Here is a 25,915-nt window from a genome sequence, read left to right on the forward strand (position 1 = left end):
GTTGATATTTCATCGTACCCACTAGAATGCTTTGTTTTTAAAGATTTTATTATATAAGTTATTTCTTTTGGTGAAGTGAGTGATGTATTCATGTACTTGAAGCTATTCGTGAAGGCTAGTTTCAGAAATTCTAGGGCATTATTTACTGATCCTGAAAGTCCCATTCTATCAGTAACAGATATAAAGTACTTGTTAAATAGATTTGCCACACTATGTCCATCAGTTACTAATGTGTCATCTACCCTTAGTGCTATTTGCTCCTGTTCCTTTCTGGTTCTACCAGTCTGCTCTTTCACTATATCCCATATTGTTTTTATTTTGTTCCCTGACATTGCTATCTTCTTCTCGTAGTGAATTTGTTTAGACGTCTGAATTACTTTTTTCAATGTTTTACAGTATTCCTTGTATTTAGGTAAATCATCAGCATTGGAGCTATTATTGGTTGACAGATACATTTTGCTTTTTGTCTTACAGGAAATCTCTATTCCTTGTGTAATCCATGGTTTTATTATAGACTTCTGTTTAATTTGAGTAACTTTTAGAGGAAAACAGTTTTCAAACATGGTACTGACATTGTTCATGAATGTGTTACATTTTTCATTCATGTCATGAGCTCTATAAACATCTTTACAGTTCATATCTTTGAGCAGTTTTCTAAAACACTCAATTTTTGGTTGATAGACTACTCTCCTGTACTCAGATTTAGCAGTCTTGATAATCTGCTTAGAATTTACATCTAAAACAAGGAGCTGATAGTCCATTTATAACAGGTTTTATGATATGATTTTGTTCCTTTGATTTGTCTATAAAAATGTTATCAGTGGCTGTCCTTGAGGATTTAGTGATCCTAGTTGGAAAGTTTACAGTGTGCGTTAGATTGAAAGACAACATTACTAACTGCAGTGAATGTTTACTGGAAGATTGCATTAGAAAATTTGTATTAAAGTCACCAGCAATCAAAATTTCTTTGTTTCTTCCTGTTAAATAACCCAAAAGAGCTTCTAGATGATCTAAGAATAGATTATAATTTCCTGCAGGTGCTCGGTAAATAGTTATTATTATATAGGATCTGTTATGGAACTCTACTTCTGTTGCACATGCTTCTAGATGCTGCTCTAAACAGAATTTATTAATGTCAATGTTCTTGAATTTATGGCAGTTTTTGATAAATGTGGCAACTCCTCCTCCATCCATATCTACTCTGCAGAAGTAGGAAGCTAGCTTAAATCCTGAAATGTCTAACATATCTATATCAGTGGTCACTTGATGTTCAGAGAGGCAGATTATGTCAATTTGGTTAGATGAATTCATTTCATTGATACAAATGAGTAGTTCATCAACTTTATTTCTAAGTCCCGGAATGTTCTGGTGTAATAAAGATAACTGATACTGCGTACTAATGGGATTGTAACTGCTTTGGCGAAGATGAACTGGCAGTTTCTGATTACTTTCTGTTAAACACTGTTTAAATGGAGGCTGTATGATAAAATCTGACTCCTGTTCATCTGTTTTCTCAAACTGAGTGTGTGTGCCAATCTCTCTTAAAACTCGTTTTCTTTCCCCCTTCCCTATCCTAAAAAAGGCATCCCTCTGACACCTGTGACCACTGGTATTTTACCACTTGTGCCAGTGTCCCCCCTTAAGTTTTCTGCAATCAACCCAGACAATTTTCCCTTCCCCTTCCTATTGAGGTGAAGGCCATGCCTAATGTAGTCCCACCTATCGATAGTTATCCTGTATAACCTTACGATGCCATCTCAGATTCGATAAATGTTAGGTTGCACCCAAGAGAAGCTAATCTCGTGATTGTCAGAGTATTCTATAGTGATATAAGTTTTATCACACAGAGTGTAATGGATATAGATGTCCTTGAGGGAGACTTGCAAGCATGAAAGGATGTGCTTTGTCATAATTGATATTGCACCAGATGTTAATATTCCACTGATTTCATACTATTGTGTTGTTAAGAGCATTCATGTGGCATTATAGTGGTGTGAATTCTCTTGAGTGTTCCAAAGACTACTGCCTGTGTATCAGAGGTACTGCATTAGTTCATTAATGAAGGTACTTCTCTCCATGTTCGATGTGTGATAGAAGTTTTGTCCAGAGAACAGTTCTGCTGTTTATCAATAATATTGGTACCTAGTTTGCTGTGTAGACTTGCTACAAGACTAAATCTGCATTGATGTGCCTGTGGTTACTAAAAACTAAACATTTTAGTGTACTCTTAGTATTAATGTCAGAATGTTAACAGTGTCAGTCTTCTTTCCATGATATGGTCTGCTATGAGTATCATCTAGGCAGCTACACTTTTATGTATTGTACTGTATGTTATGTGTACTTCATTTGATCATTGTGTGTTATTGTTTCAGAGCCAGTGGGACCAGTCAAAAGTGAAAACATTCCAGCCAATTCTGTTTTGGCCACAACACCAGTTTCAGAAACAGGTGGCAATATTGTTGACATGCAGGGCTCTATTCACCACGATAGTCCACCTCTGGAATATGACAGTGGTGGCTCTGTCCATCATGGAAGTCCTCCACCAGAATATGACAGTGGTTTGGAAGACATTGGGTCCGCTCACATAGACAGCTCTCACAGTGAGAAAGTTGCATCAGAGCAGCTTGTGCAGTTAAGTCCAAGTGATTCTGACTCCTGTGTGGTTATCAATGTTGAGACTGACAGTGTCAGCAATGAAATTTGTGAATGTAGCGATAGTGTTGAGAGCCCAGTGCCTGATGCACCTCCAACTGAGCCAGTGAACAGTGTGTCAGTCAACCAAGGAGAAAATAAACAGGTGCTGACCGATAGCGCATTTACTGAAAACGAATCTACAGTTTCTGAAGATCAAGTTACGAAACAGGACACTATAAGCTGTCAAGATGTTTCTGTAGATGCAAATGTAAAGCCGAATAATGAGTCACACATTGGTGTACCCTGTGTAATTTCAGATGAAGGTAGTGGAACAGTGATATCAGAGACTCAAGATTATGTAAACCCTCAGGGTGTCAGATTTATAAACCAAGAAGTTGGTGAAAATGGTAAAATTTCATTAAATATTTCTATTTTCACTATGATATTAGTTTCAGTGTCAGATGTTGCTTAAGAAAGAAAATTACTTAGTGTCATTGGTAATGTATGTGTATAGAATTTCTATTTATAACCTCTCATTTTTTCCAGTAAACTCATTTAACAGTGAAAGAAAACAGTTTGTTGTATTGCTGTTTATTTATGCTAAATGTTCACGTTATTGTTTTGTTCATTAGTGTAAGAAGTTATTCTGCTAAACACTGATAAAGAAACCATCATTAGATTAGATTTACTTTCATTTCAATGGATCCTTAATGAGGAGATCCTCCAGGATGTAGAACATGTCAAACAATAATACAACACAAATATTTACTACCAAAACAAATAAGCTAATGTACCTTTCACAGGTCCCAAGAGGAATGATCGTCATTTTTTTAAAAAATGAACACTATATGAAAGGATCATTTTACAACTCATTTACTAAGTTCGCATTAACGCACTGAATTTAAAATTTAAAAAAAGTTTTTATTTATTTATAAGATAATAAACATATAATAGAACTACTGCAGTACTTACAATGATCACATTACTGCACTGAAATGGTGCAGAAGTTAGATTGTGCGTGCGCGCGCGCGCGCACACACACACACACACACACACACACACACACACACACACACACACACACACACACACACAATCAGTTGGTTCTACTGAGAAATTCACCAATGGAGTAGGAGTAGTTGGCCACCAATAAATCCTTTAGGCTTTCCTTAAACTGAATTTCATTGGTTGTTAAGCTTTTTATGGCTGCTGGCAAGTTATTGAAAATGTGTGTTCCTGAATAATGCTCACCTTTTTGTACAAGAGTAACTGACTTTAAATCCCTGTGAAGATTATTCTTATTTCTAGTATTGATTCCACGAACGGAGCTGTTGGTTTGAAAAAGTGATATATTTTTAATGACAAATTTCCTTAAGGAATAAATATATTGGGAAGCAGTAGTTAGTATCCGTAGTTCCATCAACAGGCCTCTATAGGATGTTTTTGAGTTCACACCACATATAACTCTTATTGCATGTTGTTGTGCCTGGAAAACTTTAGCTTGGCTTGATGAAGTACCCCAAAAAATAATCCCATATGATGTTATAGAGTGGAAGTAAGCATAGTATGCCAGCTTTTTCATTTTTATATCCACTGTGTCTGACAGAATTCGCATTGCAAATAGAGATTTAGACACTTCAGCAGTTCTGTAGTGTGCTCCTTCTGTTTCAATTTATTATAAAGCTGTAATCCCAAGAATTCAACACTGTCCACTTCTATCAGCAGAAAGTAATCTGTGGTTCCTAGGTTATAGGGACAGAATAGAAGTTAGTTAGCTACTTCCATTTACCAGTTGTTTTCATGATGCTTGATAGTTACTTCATCAGACTTTGTGTGGTACATGATGATGGCTTTTTTTAACTTTTAATGGCCTTGTGTTTAATTAAACTTCTGAAAGTGTTCTTTTAGGAAATATCAGAATAGCACAGCACACCTGATCTTGCTATACGAACATGCAATCACCCCTTTGGAGTTAAACTTAAGCTTTATGGACATTAATTCACATACCTTTCATTAAAATTCTGTTTGTGGCACTAGCACTGAGGAATAAACCATTTTTCCTTGGCAGCTACTTTTCATTGTTAAAACACTTTAATCAAAAATTGCATATGTTAAGCAGAAAAAAAAACTTTCATTGAGGCCTTATTTATGCCCTTTCTTTGCAGAAGCAATTTAGTAATTTATTTTTGTCAGTATTTTGTCTTGTTAGATGCAAAATTAGTGTCATGTCATCAGCCACTTGTCTGCGGCTTATGTTAATGTAATACTACACTCTTATTGGATGTGATTCAAATAATAGAGGAGTGTTTGACAGTGTGTTTCTTGCAGCCTGGAAAGAGCTTCAAGTCAGTAATAAATAAATTGCAATTTTTTCTTCTTAGTAGTTATTAAAATGTGTGTTGCCTGTAAAACACAGTGCAGTTTTAATCCTTATAGTGTGATAATTCTCTTAAACTCTCGGGCAAAAGTGCCAAGTGAATTTACATTAAATAATAGGCCCCTACAAACCTTGCAATAACACCCACCCTATCAAAAGTAAGAACTCCATTCTTTTTTCATTAATAAATAGTATGTGAAATAAATGTTTTTTTAACTGGTAGTTTCAAGGGAAAAAATTAAATCAATGATTTCAATTAATGATGAAAGATGTTAATTTGCTTACACTGAAAAAGCTGTATTGTATTTGAAAACTGCCAATTATGCTTAGTTTACTAACAAATAATCAGTTAATATGTAATATTTAGAAAATATCAGAAGTAACTCTTGGTGGGGGGGGGGGGGGGGGGGAGGGGGGAAGCATAAATGCCAAAGATTTTGACACTAGACATTCTGAATCAGTGATATGACAATCTATAACATTAGGGCTGCAATGATTTTGGTACTGATCAACTGTGACACAGTTTGAAATCTTTTTATGTGCTTTATCTTTACCACTTCTTGGTGCATACATCACTGGAAAAGTAAAAGGATAAATCATCATTACTTTGTACTATTTTTCATGTTATATTCAAAATCGTACATGTTCAAATGAAAGTGGATTGACAACAACCAATACTTTTAAATGTAATATGTTAACAGAGGTGTTTCAAAGCTCTATCAGTCATCATCTCTCACTGAGAATTAAAAATAAGCACATGGCAGTGATATTTGAACCTCCCTTTGTTGTTCACCACACAGATATATGAAAATCTGTCCCGTCATTTCCAAAAAGAAGCCCCAAGAATGGAGTCATGATTAGATTATGAATGGCACTTTTAATGGAAATTTTGCATCTTGATTAGTCTGTACATGGTTATAGAAGGATTAAACAGAAATGATTGTCAGCCCCTGAGTCTTCTGAATGGCAGTACACTTCTTAACAGTCTATGAAAGTTAAGTCTATTAAGTTAATATTTTTTGTGACTGTATAATACTGCCGTTTACTGTACAGCTTGTTAAAGGTTTTGTTTGTGTGAAATAAGTCTACATATCAAGGAATGAAATGTTTGGAGTGCTAATACTAACATATTTTTCTTTTCTGTAGGTGAGCTGTCCTTAGTGCCATATGGTATTGTATGTATTCAGGAACTGTTCAGGTTCCTGGTTTCTCTCTGTAACCCACTTGATAAGCAGAATGATGAAATGATGATCCATATGGGTCTGACATTGCTAACAGTGGCGTTGGAAACTGGTGCTGACAGTATTGGTAAATACAACTCTCTGTTGGCACTCGTTAAGGATGAATTCTGCAGAAACCTTTTTTCTGTGAGTTTTATGCATAATTTTGTAACTGTGCACCAAACATTATTTCGATTAATTTATTGATTGTCAGATTTGCAATTGTTCATAAAAACAATATATTTTAAAATACAAAACTGTAAAATCTGGAATGGAATAACAGTAATAAAAACAATGCTACTCACCACGAAGAGGAGCCATTGAAGGGCAGACAGGCACATTGGAAAAGGAGTACCAGATATTATTAGTTTAGTCTGTAGTTTTTATAGTATGTGTTTAATTCCCCCCCCCCCCTCCCCACCCCTCCCTCGTTCATATGGTGTGTGTGTGTGTGTTGATCTCAGGTGAGTTGTATGGTGGAAAAAGTGTCAGTTGAAAAGAGTTAGAAACAGCAATGGAGTAATAGCATGCTGCTGAGCTGTTGTTTTAATTTTATGCACAATATTTCAACGAATGATCCAATCATCTTCTTTATGTACTGTGGATTTGCTGTTATCTCTGCTCAATGTGTGGACTTCAACTTGACTAAACTCTTGGAAGCATACTATTAATCAGTAATGCTGGGAAAACCTGAGAGATCACAGTAAGGGAGTAGATCAAGAAAGATTGAACAATTGTGGAGGAGGAGATTTATATTTAATGTCCCATCAACAAGCTCATTAAAGACTGAGCCCAAACTCAGTTTAGGGAAGGCTGGAGGAAAACGACTATGCCCTTTCAAAGAAACCATCCCTGCATCTGCCTTCAGCGATTTATGGAAGTTGTGGAAAACCTAAATTGGGAGGGCTGGATGCGGGTTTTAACTGTTGTCTTCCCAAATACAAGTCCATTGTGCTAACCATTGTGCCACTTCATTAGGTACAGGTGTAGGATGTGCCATGTGTGCAAAGGAGAAGTTGTTGGTACCTACAAAATATGTTGGTGCAAACTAAAGAACAGGTGCTGAGAGTATATAGTACAGGGTGATGAGGGGATCCAGAGGTAGAGTATCAGAAAAACAAAGATATGTGGGAGTTTGGGGTGAGAAGTAAAGTACCATATTTGCCATAACTAGGCAGTTCAGTACAGCAGGTCATTGGAAGGAGAATGATGACATGAGTTGTGAGATAGTTCTTAAAGTTGTCCACATTAAACAGAGTAGCATCACTCACAATTGGGTGGTCCAACTGCTGTCGGGCACAGTTAAACTGGCCATTCATTTGTGTGGATAACTGATTCACAGTCATTCCCATACAGAAAATTATACAATGATTGCAGAGATGTTGGTAGATGATGTAACAACCAGTGACAGAGCTAGAACGACTGGTAGTAGTCGTTTGTGCAACTAAAGGAAAATTTATGTGACTTAGCTGCTTTGGCACTGAGTTATTTCAACAGCAGCACTTGAAAATTCATGACCATACTGGGACTCGAATACAGGTTCTTTGTTTCTCAAGAACAGTTGACTTGACAGCCTTGGTTATCTGGTCATGCTGCCCATCCACCTGAAATTCCCAAGTGCTGGTCATGACTGATACTTGAACCCAATTTATTTTTCCCTTTGTTTGCAGCCTCACTGTGCACCCGCAAGGGGCCAAACAATGGTATGCACCCGCATTGAAATAGTTGGCTTGCCCATTGAGGCATATCTGTAGTGTTGTATGTTTGGAGTCTATTTGTGTCTGAAGGAACACTGTACACACATAATTGTAATCATACACTGATCAGCCATAACATTATGACCACTTACCTAATAGCCAGTATGTCCACATTTGACACAGATAACAGCGGCAATGCATTATGGCATGGAAGCAGTGAGGCCTTGGTAGGTCGCTGGAGAGAGTTGGCAACACACACACACACACACACACACACACACACACACACACAGAGAGAGAGAGAGAGAGAGAGAGAGAGAGAGAGAGAGAGAGAGAGAGAGAAGTCACAGAATTCCCATAAATTCCAGGGAGGAGGGTGATAAGATCTGACCCCTTGTTCAATTTCATCGCAGATGTGTTCCATTGAGTTCAGGTGTGGTGAGTTGGGGGCCAGCATCTCAATTAGAACTAACTACTGTGTTCCTTGAACCACTCCATCACACTCCTGGTCTTGTGACATGGAGCATTATCTTGTTGAAAAATGCTACTTCTGTCGGGAAGAGGCGTACATGGTCTGCAACCACTGTACAATACTCTGTGGCCCTCATGGTCTCCGTCCCACAGTACAGGTGTCAAGGAGCTGTTCTCCTGGATGACAACATATTTGTGCTGTCCCATTGGCATGATGAAGAAGGTATCAGGATTCATCAGACTGTGCACTGCTCTGCCACTGTGCCAACACTCGGTGCTGATGGTCGCATGCCCATTTCAACTGTTGTTACCGATGTCGTGGTGTTGGCATGTGCGTGGGTTGTCAGCTGCAGAGGTCCGTTGTTAGGAGTGTTTGATGCACTTTGTGTTAAGAAGCACTTGTAATTTGTCCAGCATTAAAGTCTGAAGTTAGTTCTGCCACAGTTCGCCACTTGTCCCGTTTTACCAGTCTGCTCAGTGTACATTGTCTGAAATCTGTATTGAGGGGTGGCTGCCCAACCCCACGACATCTGGGCATGGTTTCACCACATGTTTACGACACTCACCACAGCATTCCTTGAACACCTGACAAGTCTTGCAGTTTTCTAAATGGTCATGCCAATCCTTCGGCTGACAAGGGTGCACGTGCACTAGGGTGCGTGTGGGTGTGTGTGCACATGGGAGGGGGGGAGGTGGAGGAGGTATTGCACCTGTGTCTTGTAAATGAATGACCTGTGGGTCAGGGGATGGGAGCAGTAGTGGCATAGGGTCAGCCAAAGATAGTGTATTTGACTTGGGATATCACTTTCTGTGTCATATCAAGTAGGTTGTGTTGAACTGCTAAGACCTTGGCAGGGCCGACAGGATACTGAGACGTGTTCTGTTTGTGAGTGTTAACAAATTGTTTGGAGAAGGGTCTGTCTCACTGCCTCTCTTGCAGGTGACTACCATGGCTCATGTCAAAGTTGCTCGTTTTGTGTGTAGGGAGAATAGCTAGTCAGCATCAGTTTGTAGATGGTGGATGGTGAGTAGTTTAATGATCGTGAGATTGGTGTCATTGGAGTGTACAGGACTTAGAAGAGAGCTTATCTTCTGTGAAATTCATGCTATTTGCAGATGTTTCAAAATTTTGTAAGTATGTGTGGATTCTGTGTTCTTATGGGTCAGGGGAAGTTAGTCTGGAAGAATCTGAAATGTGTAATGTGTTATGAAGGAATCTTTTGGCAGCTATTGGAGATTTTTGGCTTGTAACAAGGCAAGGCTACTGAAGGATGAAACTGACCATACATTCTGCACCAATTACAGGTACAAAGTTAGTTGGTTTTGTGCATGTGTGTGAGTGCAAGGTGTAAAAGTGTTAGGTAACAAAGTTATGTTTGTCACACTGTGTTCTTTGGCCATGGTATTGCATTGTTGGTACATGTGGATTAAATGTAGACTCAATTATGTGGACAGATTGGTTGGTTAAGGAGGTGGCTACGTCAAAAGCTGAAAATCTTGTACAGTTTATAAAGAAAGGATATAATACTGAATGGTCTTATGAGAGAGTTACACATAGTGAAGGAAATCAAAAAAAGTAGAGTTTGTCTATTCATAAGAGGGAAGAAATAATAAAGCAAATGGAAATAAAATGGATTCCAACAACAAATGTCAAGACAAAAAAAGTAGCCAGCGAAAAGGATTTAAAGAGAGAGATTTATGAATGAACAGACTGTGAGAAGAGGGAGTTGCTGGAAATCACAAAAACCTCCAATACTATTAACAAACACTGTGTAAACTACAAATAAGGGAACATGATCATCTCTTTCATAACACATATCATGTAGCTTTGGCTATAAGGAATGATGCATTGGCTGAAATTCAATGAATGATTGAAAGAGGAATTTTTGAAAGGACTATTAACTGCTATAACAATCCCTCTGTGGCTGTTAGCTCATTGAATAATATATTGATGCCACAGAATTATAGCCCTTGTGCTGTAGTTTTCTGATGACAAACCATCTGTTTGAATTCCCTCAGACATACAAAACTCCAAGGAATGCAATGTACTGAGCAAGGTGATGCGGAGTTTAGCCCAGTGGACTTGCTTTTTGGAGCACAAGGGTTCAAACTCACATCCGGCCATCAAAATTTAGGTTTCTGATGATCTCCCTGAATCAGTCCTGGCATATCCTAACCCTTTGAAAGGGCTGGGCTAGTTATCTTCCCCATCCGTGAACCAATCCAAGTTTGTGCTCCATCCGTAATGATTTCAAGGTCTGTGGGACATTAAACCCTAATCTTCCTTCCTTCATTCCAGGGAATGAATATAACTCGGAATTAAAAATCCACCAGGTGTTGTTTCCAAATTGTTTGTGGCCTTCTGTCTGTGTGCATTGTTTTAGGTTTTAACATTGTGTCACCAACAAACATCTACCAAGAGCTAGCTGTAATGTGAATTTTGACGTTTCTTTTTGCAAATGGTGTTCGTTCTGTTGTCAGGTGTGAAACATTTTCATTTGCAGCCTTCCCAGGTGAATTCAAGTTGTTATCCAAACTCTGTTGTGTCCAGTCTTTTCTGAATTCTGAACAGTGCACAGAAATTGTGTCAGCTCTGTCACTGTCTTCGTCAGTGGTATCGAGCATCATCCCTCCTGGAAGTCCGTATTATGAAATAAATGTAAAGCCAAACTGTAAAGACAAAATCAAAATTCATGAAATACTTAAGGAGAAAATGGGGAGAAGATATCCCTGGGAAGGTAGTTATTGTATATGGAGCTGTAGAACAATGGAAAAAAATCTTGTTCAGGAATACTTATTTAAATACAGGCATGTGGAGGGTTCGTATCCATGGAAACCAAATCTTTAAGCGGGTGCCATATATCCCTATAGCATCTTTTGTTGGCCCTAAAATGCATATACCTAAGGAGAAATGCCCCCTTCACTTTTCCCCCCGTTTCAGAAGAATCAGAATTTCTTAGATTCTCAAAATCTTTCAGAATGTAAAACTTGGTATCGAGGTGATTAGTTATTGAATATATTGTCTGTCTGAATATTCAGTCTGTCCAATTTGTAAAGAACTGTTGAGTATAATATAAGCAGAGTTACTTATTCTGTTAGGAATGTGAATTGTTATTTTTTTGTAGTATTACTATAACACAGTAAGTAAAGCTATATGCTTCAAAGAAAGTATCATCAAGAGTCCTTATCGAGTATATATCTCAGTGGTTTTTAAGGTAGTGATTTGAAGAAGTTTTGTCTGGTATATTTCAATTAGATAATGGAATATTTAAAGAGTAGTCTGTACGCCTTTGTCACAAGTAGTACAATGTCCACTTCAGGAGTTTAGACAGTACTCCTTATTTGGTGATGATTTGCTATTTTTTTGGTCCTTCTCCAACTCTGCAATAGCAACATGGCACTTACTGCCAGCAATCTGTTTAAAATTTCTTTGCGCGCGCGCGCGCGTGTGTGTGTGTGTGTGTGTGTGTGTGTGTGTGTGTAAGTGGGAGGGGGTACATAATGGTTATAGTAATCACCACCACCACCATCATCGTAATAATTTTCTTGTGCCATGGCATGGTTAATTCTAAGGGATGACCAGATGCCATTCCTGTCACCACCAAATTACAATCCGGGATGGAATGTGTTTACCCCATCTGTCTGTGCATAATGTTATTCATGAGAAAATGAGTGAAAGTTTCTGGAGTGTATGTGAACCATGTAACTGAGGCTGGAGTTGGGTATCAGCCAGTATTTGCCTTGCGGGATGTGGAAAACCACCTGAAAACCACACCCAGGCTGACTGGCACACCAATCCTTGTAGTTAACCCACTGAGCAGATTTGATCTGGGGCCAGTGCACCTCCCCTTCCTGGAAGTGGTGCTGTAACATGCACTGCTATCTGGATGGGTAATATAATAGTTGTAATTGTCTTTTTAATCTAAAAGTTGTACAGAAGAATGGTGCCACTCTAAATTTCAAACGTTCAGAAAGGTTTAGAAAGTTTTCATCAGGTCCCAGTCTCTTACTTTAAGATCATTGATGCTATTCATTGTGAGAGGATCAGGCTGGGTACATACACTTACACCTCAGTGTTAAGGCTGGGAAACCACCACTTACCATCTGGCAGCAGCTCCTCATAATGCATCAGCTGTAGATCCATTGCTGTTCCAGAAGCACTAGTATCACTGTTGTTCATCGTACTTTAAAACTGATTTTCGTAAATCATTCATGAACAGTGTTGCTGAACTGGGCTTAATACCATATCTAAATCAGGAGCGTTAGAGACGATTTCTACCATGGCCACTGAAGATATGCAGAATTATTAAAAAATAATAAAGACTGAACATTGCACTAATTAGTGCTGTTGTGATCACAGACTCATAATATGTTTTATGTCATTTAATGACTTAAAAATGTTCCTGATACTTCCACATTTTCTGCAAGTCATCTGTAAAAGATTCTTCAGTGTAACGGAACAGACGTCAGTGTTACTTCTGACTGTAAATAATTTGACTATCTTGGTGAAATCTATTTCTTAAAATATGCATAAGACTTTATTAACATTAGAGTGATAGTAGTGAAATCATTTTTTTATACAGTAGCCTTCTAAAGAAATACTAGTAAGTTGACTTGTGTGAGCAACCCGACTTAAACAAAATATTGTTTTCCTTGTAAAAACTGTGGCAAGTGACAATAAAATCTAGCTTGCCCTTCCTCCATATACCAGGTGCCTGTTTCCCTTACTTTACACTGATAAGGGATTTGTTCATCTGATGTATCCATTTCGGCTTATATGTTGTATGAATAATGTATTTATTTATTTGTGTGTTCTCATTGTAATAAAATATTGTTTAATTTCCAGTTACTGAGCACTGAACGCCTCTCAATATTTGCTGCAGTACTGCAAGTGTCATTCCTGCTGTTTGAATCTCTGCGTACACATCTGAAGTTCCAGTTGGAATTGTACCTGAGTAGGCTTATGGATATTATTATTGCAACTTCTCAAAAGATTTCATTTGAACAGAAAGAAATGGCATTAGGTAAATTAACTTAACCATACCGAGATGCTCTGCAGTACAGAATTTATGATTTCAGTCAGATGCAATTAATTAGAATTTCTGTTTACCAGCAGAGACAGGCACTCATAGTTATGCAATAAAACGCTAGCTTTCAGGATCAGAGGTTCATCTGATGAAACACAAGAAAATTATGGAGGAAATGAGACCAATGAAAAATTAGTTATAGGTGCACACATTCAAAGAGTAAAGGAATGCAAGTAAATCAGTGACTTGATTCAGGATCCTAATTAATTTGTATATTTGATTAGTCTTGCTTCCTTAAACCATTTAGTCTCTTGTACATAATGAGGGAATCTCTTGTTCTGGAAGGTAGTGTTTTGTTGTTGACTCTGAATTCTCTCCGTAAATTTTTTCTACCTAAATTTCTTTACAATTCAATTTTGTTGATAATCTTTTATACCTAAGTAATTATTTGAAGTACCATGTCATTGTGTGACTTATTGATGCTTGTTGTGTTTTTTCAGAAAGTATTGTCCAGCTGTGGAGGATTCCAGGTCTTGTAACAGAGCTATATCTTAATTATGACTGTGATTTATATTCACCGAATCTTTTTGAAGACCTTACAAAGCTCTTGTCAAAGGTGAATAAATTTGTATTAAAATTATTTATGAAGAGGTAATATGTAAAATTACGTTTGCTCAGAATTGTATAATTTCTTTTTCAGAATGCTTTTCCTGTGTCTGGGATTTACAACACACACCTGCTTTCTTTGGATGCACTTCTCACAATAATAGACTCGATTGAAGCCCATTGTTATAGTCGTATTCTTAATGAAAAACAAGATGGTAGACAGCATTCAGGTTTGTCATCTGTATGTCATCACTACAGTTAGTCAAAGCATTCTGGTAACAGTCTCTTTGTTTATAATACAATGAATATTTCTTGCTTGGTGCCTTCAGTACTGATTACACTCATCTTCTCATTAGCTCATTACTGCAAAAGTTTTTAAATTTCCTTATGGAAATTCGCAGCAGTTCTAGAACAGTGAGTTATTTTTCTTAAAGAGCATTTATCTGATGATAGATCAAAACTGAAGAAAATAAACTGAGGTATTGCAGAATAATGTTGCTAACCAAATGAGTAAAGCCTTCTCTCTTACATACTACCATTCCTTTTTGGCCGTGTGTACAATTCAGTTCACTTATGTCAGGAGTTCAAGCTGATTCTAGCAGTCCAGGATACTAACCATTACATAGCCACCAAAGGATTGCAGGATGGTGCCTGACCATCAGGATGTCAAGTATTGGTGACCTCAGGGAATTGATAATGCTAAGTTCATGGTGAAGGCAGGACCAAAGAATGTTCTGAGAAGGTAAACAGCTGTAATTGGCAGTGTATTGTGTGCAGCAGAGTTGACAAGCACCTGTGACTGGGAATCGATGAAGTGGCATTAGGCACTGAGTGCAATGCCGGCAGTAGCCAGCTGGGTGGACTTGCTTAGGTTGGCTGTAACACCATAGCCCTACAGCAGTGAGGTGATAACAGCTAATGTTGCTGGCAGTACCTGAGGTAGCTAGCTGGGCTTGGTCTGGCCGGTTTGTACTAAGGATTTCTAAAGTCAATGAAGTGCTTGGTGCTGGTGCATGCTGAACAACCCCCTCTGGATGGATTCAGTTTGACATCAGGCTAGCTTGTCTGTAACTGTGCAACTCAAGGGGGTACCAGCTGGTGTGGGGACTGCATTGGTCTTGGGAGGCTGGAAGCTAAGTTAGGACTGGAGTTGAAGCACAGCATGATGCCGTCAACAAACGTGACAGGAGCTCAGCCTGATGACAGGACGGAACAGGTATAACGTCAAGTGACAAGAGACAAGTCCACAGTGCAAGTCCCCGATACTTGCTGGGTGGTGGTGGTGGTGGTGGTGGTGTTAGTTCAAGAAGTTCTTCTTTTTGTCATATAAGTCTGCCAAGATTAAAAAAAGTTCCTGAGGATAATATTCCTATTACCACGTTACGATGCTGGTAATTGTTGCTGTACTGTTGAATATGGTGGAACAACCGTTCTGTGTTAATGTGCTCATTATGCGCTGCTATTAGCTTGTTGAGGGAATTTGTGATGGTACTAAGGGTATAATTCAAGTAGGTTAACTTTTACTTGTAAAATACTGAAAGGACTATCTGGCAGATACAGTAGAGCAGTAGAGGATACATCGGATTCAATGCCATAGTCCCTGTTATTGCTGTGGAAAGCTGAAAAGTCAATCCCAAGATGTCACGCTAAATTCCATTCAGCAGTAACCTGCTACCCCACAGTTTTAACCACTCTGTGTTCATTGTGCACCCTTGCTTGTAGTAATTAGTGATAGCTATGATCGTGTCATACATCAAGTAGACCCAGTGCGGCCTTATTTTTTGGAATATGATTATGTGGCAGGGCAGGGATGTCCTAAGGGCATCCCTCCATACTTGTTCCCCATAGGAATAGCTCCATTTGGCTTGCTCCCATGACAGTTCAACCCACCATGGAGGAGCATATTGAACCCGTTCCTTCTGGTATTGACACAACTCTTCTGCTGTCAACTTAATGATCAAGTGTTGCTCTCTTTCTGCCCTGCTGTGAATTAAACACATGCCAAAATCTCTGTACATCAAAACCTTTCAACTGTCACAACAACCGTAAGTTACTTTCATTTCCACTGTTTCACCTAAATCTGCAGTCTGAAAGTACTCACACTCGTGCTTTACTCTCACTGTGTACATACAGCAAAGTAAGCAAACACCATTCCCTGCCATAAAGAAAAAAATTACTACATTAACAAGACACTGGAATCAGTCCATATAAACAACACACATGATATCCCACAATTAACTATTAACATACCACAAGAATGAAATTCATAAACACATTATAACCTCAAATCAGCATTGTTGCTTGCCATCTATCATCATCATTTGGATGTCATTTCGCAGCTAGACAGTGGTTGCTGTACCCATTCAGTGCTCAAAGACTTTTGTACATTCTCAAGCAAACTACATATATAAATAAATGAAAATAAAATCCCTTCATAATTTGCACATCATTCACTGCACATACTCTCATTATCATGGAACATGATATGAGGTGCAGAAAATGGACATGATAAACATAATCTCCCTTCTGTTGCTGCAAATGAGCAGCAGCATCAATAATGTCATGTCTCTTGTTGCCATCTCTGCGAGTGACGAAACTTCAATCAACGTCCTCTTTTTCCTTATATTGGCCTAACAGTGTGTCTTCATGCGTATGACAAAGTATGCGCAGACTTTGTAGTAGTGACTTGCTCAACCTGGTGTTCCATTTTTTCCTTTCTTACCCCCTCCCTCCTTTCTTGGGACCGACGCCAGTAGTGATGGCAAAGCTTCTGCTGCACCCTGAAAGGGTCAAATACATCCTGCATCCTACGTGGACGACTACTCGCTACGCAGGTTGTTACAATGTCACATTTACTGGCAATATTATATCCACTATTTGGTTTTGACACCAATAGCAATTGCAAAACTTTGTTGTCTTCCTCTTCGGGGTATAAGGGCTTTCAACATCACCCATTGTCCTACATGTTCTTTGGCAACTTGGCATTTTCTTGTGGCATTTGCTCTTGCCATTCCAAGGCTTCATTGTTTCCTTTCTGCACTTGGCACCATACCATCTGTAATGTTTTTGCAAACTTCTGTGCTGATTTACCATCCTTTCCCCTTGGATGGTGATATCATCTACATATTATATACCACATTGTATGATGACAGACCTGCACCCTCATGGATTTTCGAATTGTGTGTTGCAACACTGTAAAGTAATAGCAAATCCCAGTTGCTTCGGTTACTCAACAACTCTCATATCATCCTGTGCTCACTTTCTGATCTGCTATTGGCATGCAGGTGTAACACATTTGTTAACTTACAAATTTGCAATAAATGACACATTTGCTTTATTAGTTCCTTCACGAAGTTAGTAACTTGGTCCGCAATCAAAATCTTTGGGATTCTGAATTTTAACAGCCAATTATTCACCATTGCTTGTGCCGCTGTATCGGCTTGTTTATTCATGGTACCTATCATCTCCACATAATGTGAAAAGTGATTTGTCGCTGTTAACATAAAACACTGTCCCACTGAAATTTGCCCAGACGACTCAAGATGTCCAATCAAATCACATCAAATGATTTGCTTGCTTCTGGTAATCTCTGTAACAGAATACATTGGTGAATTACCTCAGCAAGTTGAACATATAATACAGAGTATTTTAAATGCTGTCCCACGTCCTATCTCCTTATTCAACTCTAAAATTACTCATCAACATGTCATTCCGTTGTTCCACAATCCCATGGCCTGCTACCACATGATGTGTGCCTGTCTTAATACTTCCTCCTGCATTGTAGCTGGAACCTTTTTTTCTTACACAACAGTCCGTTGTGCACAGTGAATTGTAGTTGCATTGCAAATAGCTTGCAATGGTCATCCTGAACTTCCACTTTCTCCCAGTCTACAGTAGATTAGAAAAATATCTGCATTGCTACTGATTAACCAAAGTTTCCATTATATTCAGATAAGTGTCTTCGTACCATCCTAAATGTTCTTTGGGATGATCACCACCAGTACCAAGGACTGATTTCTTCAATAACACCACGTCGCAACTGCTGGTTAATAAACTCCTCCCTCCCCAGTTGTAGGTGATGAGGCATACAATATGGGTTTATGATACACATGTGGTTCATTCTGTTTGGGATTCTGTGCTTTTACTAGGGTTGTTGGCAATGGTCCGTGATTACAAAACAGACTCTGAAACTCTTTTAAATGCTACGTTCCTAACCTTTCTGTTGCTTTCAAGTGCTCTACCTTTCTTTGTAATGAAGCGAAGCTGTTGGTTTGTTTAAGTTTAGGGCCTGAATTTGCTCTGTTCAACTCATCTTCCACAAGTATCTCTAAATCAGTAATAATCAACCCTCTATACAACACCATGCCTATAGTCTCAAAGTTTTCTAGTCTTACGGGTCCTACCTGCTCACCATCTAATTCCTGTGCATGTACCCCACTCCTGTGTACAAAACGTCGTGCTTTAACCAATTCCTCAGTCTTCTGTAGTCGCTTGACTACACATGTTTACCAGCAGTTAGTTTATGCTTGCCCACTGTAGTTTTCTCGCACCTTGCAGTACATTACTGTGCAAATTGATCCTTATTGCCCTTGCACACAATTTAAATGGTGCCCCTTGCACCAATGATGGACCTTGCAGCTGTGTGACATTGTCAGAATTTCTCCTAGATGGAACACTGTTACATTGATTTCTACCTTGTGCTGATAAAGGTCAGTTTCAGTGTGATGTTTAACCAAAAAATCTAACCATTAGATTGTGAATTAACCATCACCTGCATGGGACAGTGTTTCCATACGAGCCCAGAAATTTTTAGCCCAACCTGAAAATTGGGTGTCACTGAAAATAGCGCTCACATGTATGTTCTACCCACTCATCTTAACATCATGGCATGCACAACCTCCTTTTCCCCATGAGGCCCAGACTTGACACAGACACCTGTAAATCAGCATCAAATAAAAACTTGTTTCCTTCCATCCACTAACCCTTACAAGCAAAATTCTTTCACGAGAAACATTTTAGCCTTGCTTATATTCACTGGGAGGCCTATGTGGCAACACTGGAGCTCCAGTTACTTTTTAACAGAAGGTTACTATTCCCATCCTGTTTCCATCTATCAGACCCCTTTTTAGGTTTCTGTCTCCACTCCCTTTCTGTATGTCCTATTCGCTCTCATATTTCTTACACAGCAGCTTATGGTATTTCTAGTGTATGTAGCCTGATCAGTTGTATCGGTAACACTTCCTCAGAGAAATTCACCTTCTGTTCTGGACTTGCCACCACTTCTATTTATTCCAATGCTGTTACAGTTCCTACGGCTCCAGTAAAGTTCGTAGGGAACTCTTCCTGTGTTTTTCCTCAACAGATCAGGAGGCAACTCCCACAAAAATGCGTCTCGTGCCCTCTGTTCTGTCCCTTGCAGAAGGATCCTGTTAGTGCCATCGCTATCTGTTACTCATACATTTTGACATAAAGTTTCTTAAACTTTCTCATTAAATTCTGAATGGGTGCTCTATGCTTATGTGACCCATTGGTCAACTTTTTCCTATGCAACCTTTAGCTGTTCTTTCTTTTGTATTACTGTAACAATCCTGCCCTTAGACTCTCAAATGTTGGTGCGTTCCTTAACTTCTCAAAATATATTACATACACCTAATGTCCCTTGGCAAATGTAATTTAGCCTTACGCAAGTTGTTCCTCTGACCGCCAACCCAGCTTAGCAGTTAACAGGTTATCAACGAATGCAAAAACACCCTAACCTCCTGTACTAGAAAAAGGAAAGACTAGCAAGCAGTGCATGCTTCGAGGAAGAGTGTTGCTATAATTAATGAGGACTGTTCTGTCCGATGTTCCCTCAGTGCCTCTAACTGCTTTCCTAATTCCATATTGTCTGCTTACGTATATACCATTTGAATTAGTAAGGTGTGAACTGCCTTCATTGGGTAACCTTCTCTACCGCTTGTTTGGACATTGCAAGGCCTGTGTGTACAATACAAGCAAAGTATTTAACAGAAAAGGAATCTACACCAAAATCATAAGTGTGAGAAATGGTACTGCACTCAGCATAATAGTTTCATTGTAGACCTACACCCTATAATGTCTCACTGGTTTCCAGTCACACTTCTGATACTAAATGTAGTGCTCTGGTTACTGACCATTATGTATTCACCCTCGGATAGCAGGATGTCCACCTGGCCATGATGACATGGAGTGTGGGTGACCTGTGGGAATGGGTAATTTCGGGTCTGTGCAATAGTGAAGCCAGAAGTTAAACAGCTTTTATTGGCAACACATTATTTTCAGTAAAATTGGCCAGTGCCCATTGGCTGGGGGCCACGCCCATTGGCTGGGGGCCACTGAGGCTATGTGATGACTGCAATGGTGGCAACAGCTGGCTGGGTAGTCTTGCTGAGGTGGCCAGGGACCAGACAGCCTCAAAGTCAATGGAATGTTAGGTACCTGGGCACACTAACATCCCCACAGGGTGGATCCAGTTTGATGCCTGAGAGCATCAGGCTAGCAGGCCCATGACTGTGTCTATCACCAGCATCCTGTGCGACTCACCAGCTGGTGTGGAATCTGCAATGGGGCTGTCGCTAGAGTCGGAGTCAGGAAGGCTTGAAGCACAGCACGATGCTGGCAGTAGACATGTCAGAAGCCCAGTCCGGTGTCAGCACAGAATACATCTGACATCATGTGATGAGAGACAAGTTCAGAGTGCAAGTGATCTTTAGTTTTGTTGGAGGCACAGGTATATTTGTGTTGTCAAGAAGCCCACTTTGTCATATATGCCTAGATAGAGCTGGCCCAGGCATTGACATGGAGCAATCTGGCAGGATACTGAGGTAGCAATATCACATTTGGGAGAGAAGAAGTCAAATATGCTTGCAATCCATTTGTGGTGAACTGCAAGACCGGTCCTCGAGAAGTGTACATTCTCCACAACTCTTGCCAGGTTTTTCTTTATATATTCTATATCTTTCAGATTCCATGGCTTATTCATCTGGGAATCCAGTCTCATGGAGGGCTGCTATAATGATACAATGAATCATACATTTGATGAATTTTTATTTTTAAATAATATAGTTACTCAAATTGAATGAAAAAATGATGGACACAAGAATCGAACAAGCAATTACTAGTCCCGAGTCCTTCTGCCAGAGCAATGCAATCTGTCAAAACTTTCGTAACATTAATGAATTAAAACTGCTTAGAGAAAACCATAGTCCATTTTCTCAAGAATTTTTGAGTGTGACATCAAAGTGCTTTGGAAGATATAAAACATGATAACTATACAGTTGTGGTAATGAGGGGCGCTTTTGAGGTGTCGTAAACAGTAGAGAAGTTTATAAGGTTGAAAATATAATTTATGGATATATTTTCCAGTAATACATTATTTGATTATGAGTCGCCTATTAGGTTCAAGCCTTTTTTTGCAAAAACAAAAATTTGTAATGCATGTTACTATCGTGCAGCAGTCACTGATACAAAGATATGGTTATGAAAAAGATAGTAGTTCCTTATTGCAGATTCAAACAATGTATTTGTTTTTTATTGGAAAGGCACTTACATTTTTCTGAAACTTAACATATTACCATCTACTTAACATATTAGCTAAAATCTGTAACCATAAATTATCAGCTTCTCTGTCCTGTTACCCATGAAAAAAGCAATATTGAATGAATTATTTACAGTTATTAACATAAGGTACAATCTGAAAAAGACAAAAAACATTTCACTGAAATGCCCTGGAAATTGTGTTTTCGTCTTGCTTATTATCCCATTAAGCTATGTCTTGGTATTAAAAAAGTGATCTTGAATTAATTCTTTACTTCCAGATGGTTTATCTGACATTGTCTCAGATGTAGAGTCACTGGCTGCAGCGGAAATATTGAAATATGGCCAACATACATCAAGATTTGGAAGACAGAAAATATCAGAAAATATACCAAGTCATGAACAGTTGATGGCTATCAAACATAAGAAAAAGGTATAGTCGGAGGTATCTAAAAGAATTATTAATTGTTTGCAAATACTTAGTGGTTCCTTACATTTCACAACATTTTGAATGAAACATATCCTTCAAAAGAGATATTGTGTAATATATTGGATGCGTCCTAAATCATTGCACTGATCAGTTTGCCAATAGGTTATGCTTCCTCCATCCATTACTTGGCTTAAGGTTGATACCATTGCGATTTTTCACACAGGAAAATGTGCCCTCCGCACTGCAGTAGAATGTGATAGTACACACATTGATGTTTTCATGGAGGAATAGCTGGCCCATGAAATTTTGGGTATGCAGGCACAGAAAAGTGATTTTTTTTTTTCCCTAATATTTTGGCCAAATACCTATTGGCCATCTTCAAAGGTGCTGACAGATTAAAGTTACAGCATTTGCTCTGTCCTTTAAAATCAGCAGACTGTGCCATTGTGCATGCTACCACAGTTAGGTAAGTTCCAGAGATGTGGATTGGTGACAAAGTAGTACACATAAATCGAATCTGTGGCTATGTGGCTGATACATGCTAGGCTATCAGTGTATAATTATGAGATGCACTATAGTGAAGTATTTGTGAGTTCATTAAAGAAAATCATGGATTCCACAATTAGTCCAAGCTGAAATTGTTGTCTCTATTGATTAAATTCTTTACCAAACACATTTCAGTTGCTTCTTTTATCACAAAGTCACAAGAAAATTATGTCGATGCTAGGATTTAGATATTTTCATACCACATAGTGACCAGTGTTGATGCAGTGCTCTGGCATAGCCAGTTTATTGGGCTTTAAGAGCTGGGTGTTCCTGCTGCACTTTGTGCATCTTTCATGAACTGTGTCACTTGCCTAATGTATGAAAGGCCACACTTACAGGGGACTTTGAAGATCCTAGCCTTTAGGAGCATCAAGTAAGAACCCAAAATAGATGCTGTCTTTGATGAAAGACAAAAAAATCACTAACTTGTGCTTGGTGGAGGCTTCCCACATATGGCAGGAGAGCCATTGATTTGAATCTGTTCGTGCCTTCCTTCTCATTCCTTATCTCCACCTTATGTTTTATTTGTAGTGCCTTGCATTTGTGTTGTGAAGAAGGCCCATTGGCTTCAAATCTCCCTTAAAGAGTAGAAGCTCATTCTGCAGACTGTCTTCATGAGCAATGATGTTTACTTCATCAACCAGTGTTGTGGAAACACTCATCTTGTAAGACATGCTATTTGCATGTAAACATAAGTCCATGCGAGGTGGCTTCTAATAAACTACTTTTCAGAAAGTAACATCATCTTTGCAATTAATGAAAACATACAAAAAACGGAAGGCATCCCTCCTTCTTAATTTTCATTGTAAACTGAATTTTTCTGTGAATAGAAAGTAGATTGTTTGAAAATTTCCGTAATTTATCCTCACCTTAAAGATATTTCCAAAATGCTGTGGGTTTCCCATTAAATCAGCTGTGGTGGAGCACTTTATCAACACTGGTCGCTCTGTGTGGTATGAAATGTCTAAACCATAGCATCTACTTAGTCTTCTTGGGACTTCGTGGAGAGAGAAGCAATTGAAATCCATTTGATGAAGAATTTAATCAATGTAGATTGTGGTTTCAACTTGGGCCAATCATGGAATCTGGCACTTTCCTTAATATACTCACAAAGTCATCACTACAGTAGAGTTCATAATGATACATAGATCCCAACTTAGGTCAACCACGTAGCCATAGATTCAGTTTAGGCATATTTCTTTACCACCAATCAACTTCTCTGATGCTAATGTATCTATGGCTGCATGCCCAGTGGTGCAGACGGAAGATTTAAGAGGATGGAGTGACTTCTGCAGCTTCAGTCTCTCAGCCCAATCTGAAAAGCCTGAAAGGTAAATAGACAAAATAGTAGAAAAGAACTAACGTTTCTGTGGCTGCATGTCTGAAATTTAATCAGAGTAGCATCTTTTTGAATAATGTATATCAAATGGCTCCGTTGCAAAATGGATTTTTAGTAGGCCATCACTTTATTCTCCTGCTTTTCATTTATCCATGTGTCATATATTGCCAGATTTCTTTGTTAATTTCCTTTACCTTGCTTTGCGTCCTGGACTAAGAGACCACTTTGCATATCATAGTGTAATTAAATTGCCCCTGCCATTTCCTCATTTAGAAACTGAAGGGTATCTGGAATCCAAAACTTTTTGTTTTATCATAATTTCTTTATGTATGTGAATGTTATCATAGTAGTTTGAGATTGGAGATAAATTTCTTTATTAATGTTTAGGACCATGATATAATAAAGTCACTTCTACCAACTTGAGAGAATAACTACAGTTAGTATTAAAATAAGATGTGAACTGTTTGTGAGGTATGTACTTACTTTGTTTTACTGTAACATGTTCAGTGTAGGTGGATTCATTATCAGTAGTAGAACAGTGAATAAAATAGAGAGTTTCAGTTGTCAAAATTGGATAATAAAATTGGGGGAATCTATTGATTCTAGTTAGGGATGACACCAAAAAGATATTTACTAAAAATTCCACAGACTGAATATTAGGAAGATCCACAGTATCTGACTGAATGCATGAAACATGACGTGTGACATGCAGTGTTCAGAAAAATAATTCATAATAAAAACATTTTTCAATGTTTTTACGTAATTCTGTGAATAAAATAACTTACATCATTTCTTTGAAATTGTTGTTGTGTATCTCAACCCTTTTTTCCTCAAACTTTGTCCTCTTTGTCACATCACTCCCCAGACTCCCACCTTCCACACATCTCTTGAGATCTACAAAGTCAACCATACTTAACACCCCACTGCTGCTGTGGCTAATATCTGAAGTCTCACTTGAAGGATATTTGTCCTGTGGACCTACCACCTCAACCCTTGACATGCAGCCTGCCTTCTAAATCAGTTAACACAAACCGTCTTTTCTACTTTCACTGTCCCCTTACCATTATGGGACTCTTGTACTGCTGCTGGTAGCTTCTGCTTGCCCCAATTTTTTTAGGCATGTGATATTGCTGCCATTGAATGTGTAAATTACTAAATGACTGTACAACTCAAATCTACCCACCTAAATCCTAGTAACAGTGACCAAATATATACTCACTTTTAAGTATTTCTTCAAAGATACAAGTTGCAGACAAATGAAACTTACTGCCGTTGACTCGAAGATGGCACTGTCTTATACCATCCAACGTGTGAGTCACAAAGAAATTCTGTCTAGCCCCCAAGTTCTTAAAGCCCTCGCTCATTCAGATTCATTGATGACCTGATCTGGATCCAGGAAGAATGCACTCTGTCCATATTCTTCCAGCATTTCAGCAATTCTCTGTGATTCATTTCACCTGGTGCTCCTCAGCTCAGCAAGCCAGATTACCAGTTTTTGACCTCTGCAACGCTGATAGCAAAGTAAGGATGTTGATTCACAATAAATTCATTCTCTAGGTATGCTGCCTAGTGTGATGGATGCCTGTTGAGTTGCAATTGTCTTCAATAGGTACCTGCTATGCACCTCAGTTGGATAAGGGTTGTTCACATAGTGTGGGACTCTGTGTCAACCTTCATTTTCTTACCTGCTTGTGGGAGGTACACAGTTTCCAGTTCTTAGAGTAAAAATTCTACCAATGGGATGAACCTTTGGATATCTCACCAAAAGCATCAGCTCAAATAATAAAACCTTTAGTATAAGGACTGAAGATTTGCCAAGATAGTGTTTAAGAGTTCAAGATGATGATGATGATGATGATGATGATGATATCCATCTACCATCTACAATAAGCCACTTCACTGGGATCTGCACAAATAAAGTATAGATAAATCTCATGGTCCGAGATTTGTCGGAAGTGTGAAACTGGTGGTGGTGGTGGTGGTGGTGGTGGTGGTGGTGGTGGTGGTGGTGGTG

General features: G+C 38.7%; 1 protein-coding gene across 2 annotated transcripts in view; it reads left to right on the forward strand.

Annotated features, from left to right (window-relative positions):
• Nucleotides 1-25,915, forward strand: part of LOC126236190 (Golgi-specific brefeldin A-resistance guanine nucleotide exchange factor 1) — a 321,970-nt gene that overhangs the window by 78,349 nt on the left and 217,706 nt on the right. For both annotated transcript variants that reach the window (XM_049945293.1, XM_049945291.1), the window contains exons 8-13: nt 2,373-3,041; nt 6,158-6,378; nt 13,246-13,423; nt 13,927-14,042; nt 14,127-14,262; nt 21,868-22,019. In XM_049945293.1, the coding sequence (XP_049801250.1) occupies nt 2,373-3,041; nt 6,158-6,378; nt 13,246-13,423; nt 13,927-14,042; nt 14,127-14,262; nt 21,868-22,019 (1,472 nt within the window). The remainder of the gene's footprint in view (nt 1-2,372; nt 3,042-6,157; nt 6,379-13,245; nt 13,424-13,926; nt 14,043-14,126; nt 14,263-21,867; nt 22,020-25,915) is intronic.

Source organism: Schistocerca nitens, chromosome 2 (assembly GCF_023898315.1).
Source record: "Schistocerca nitens isolate TAMUIC-IGC-003100 chromosome 2, iqSchNite1.1, whole genome shotgun sequence".
NCBI classification, from domain to species: Eukaryota; Metazoa; Arthropoda; class Insecta; order Orthoptera; family Acrididae; genus Schistocerca; species Schistocerca nitens.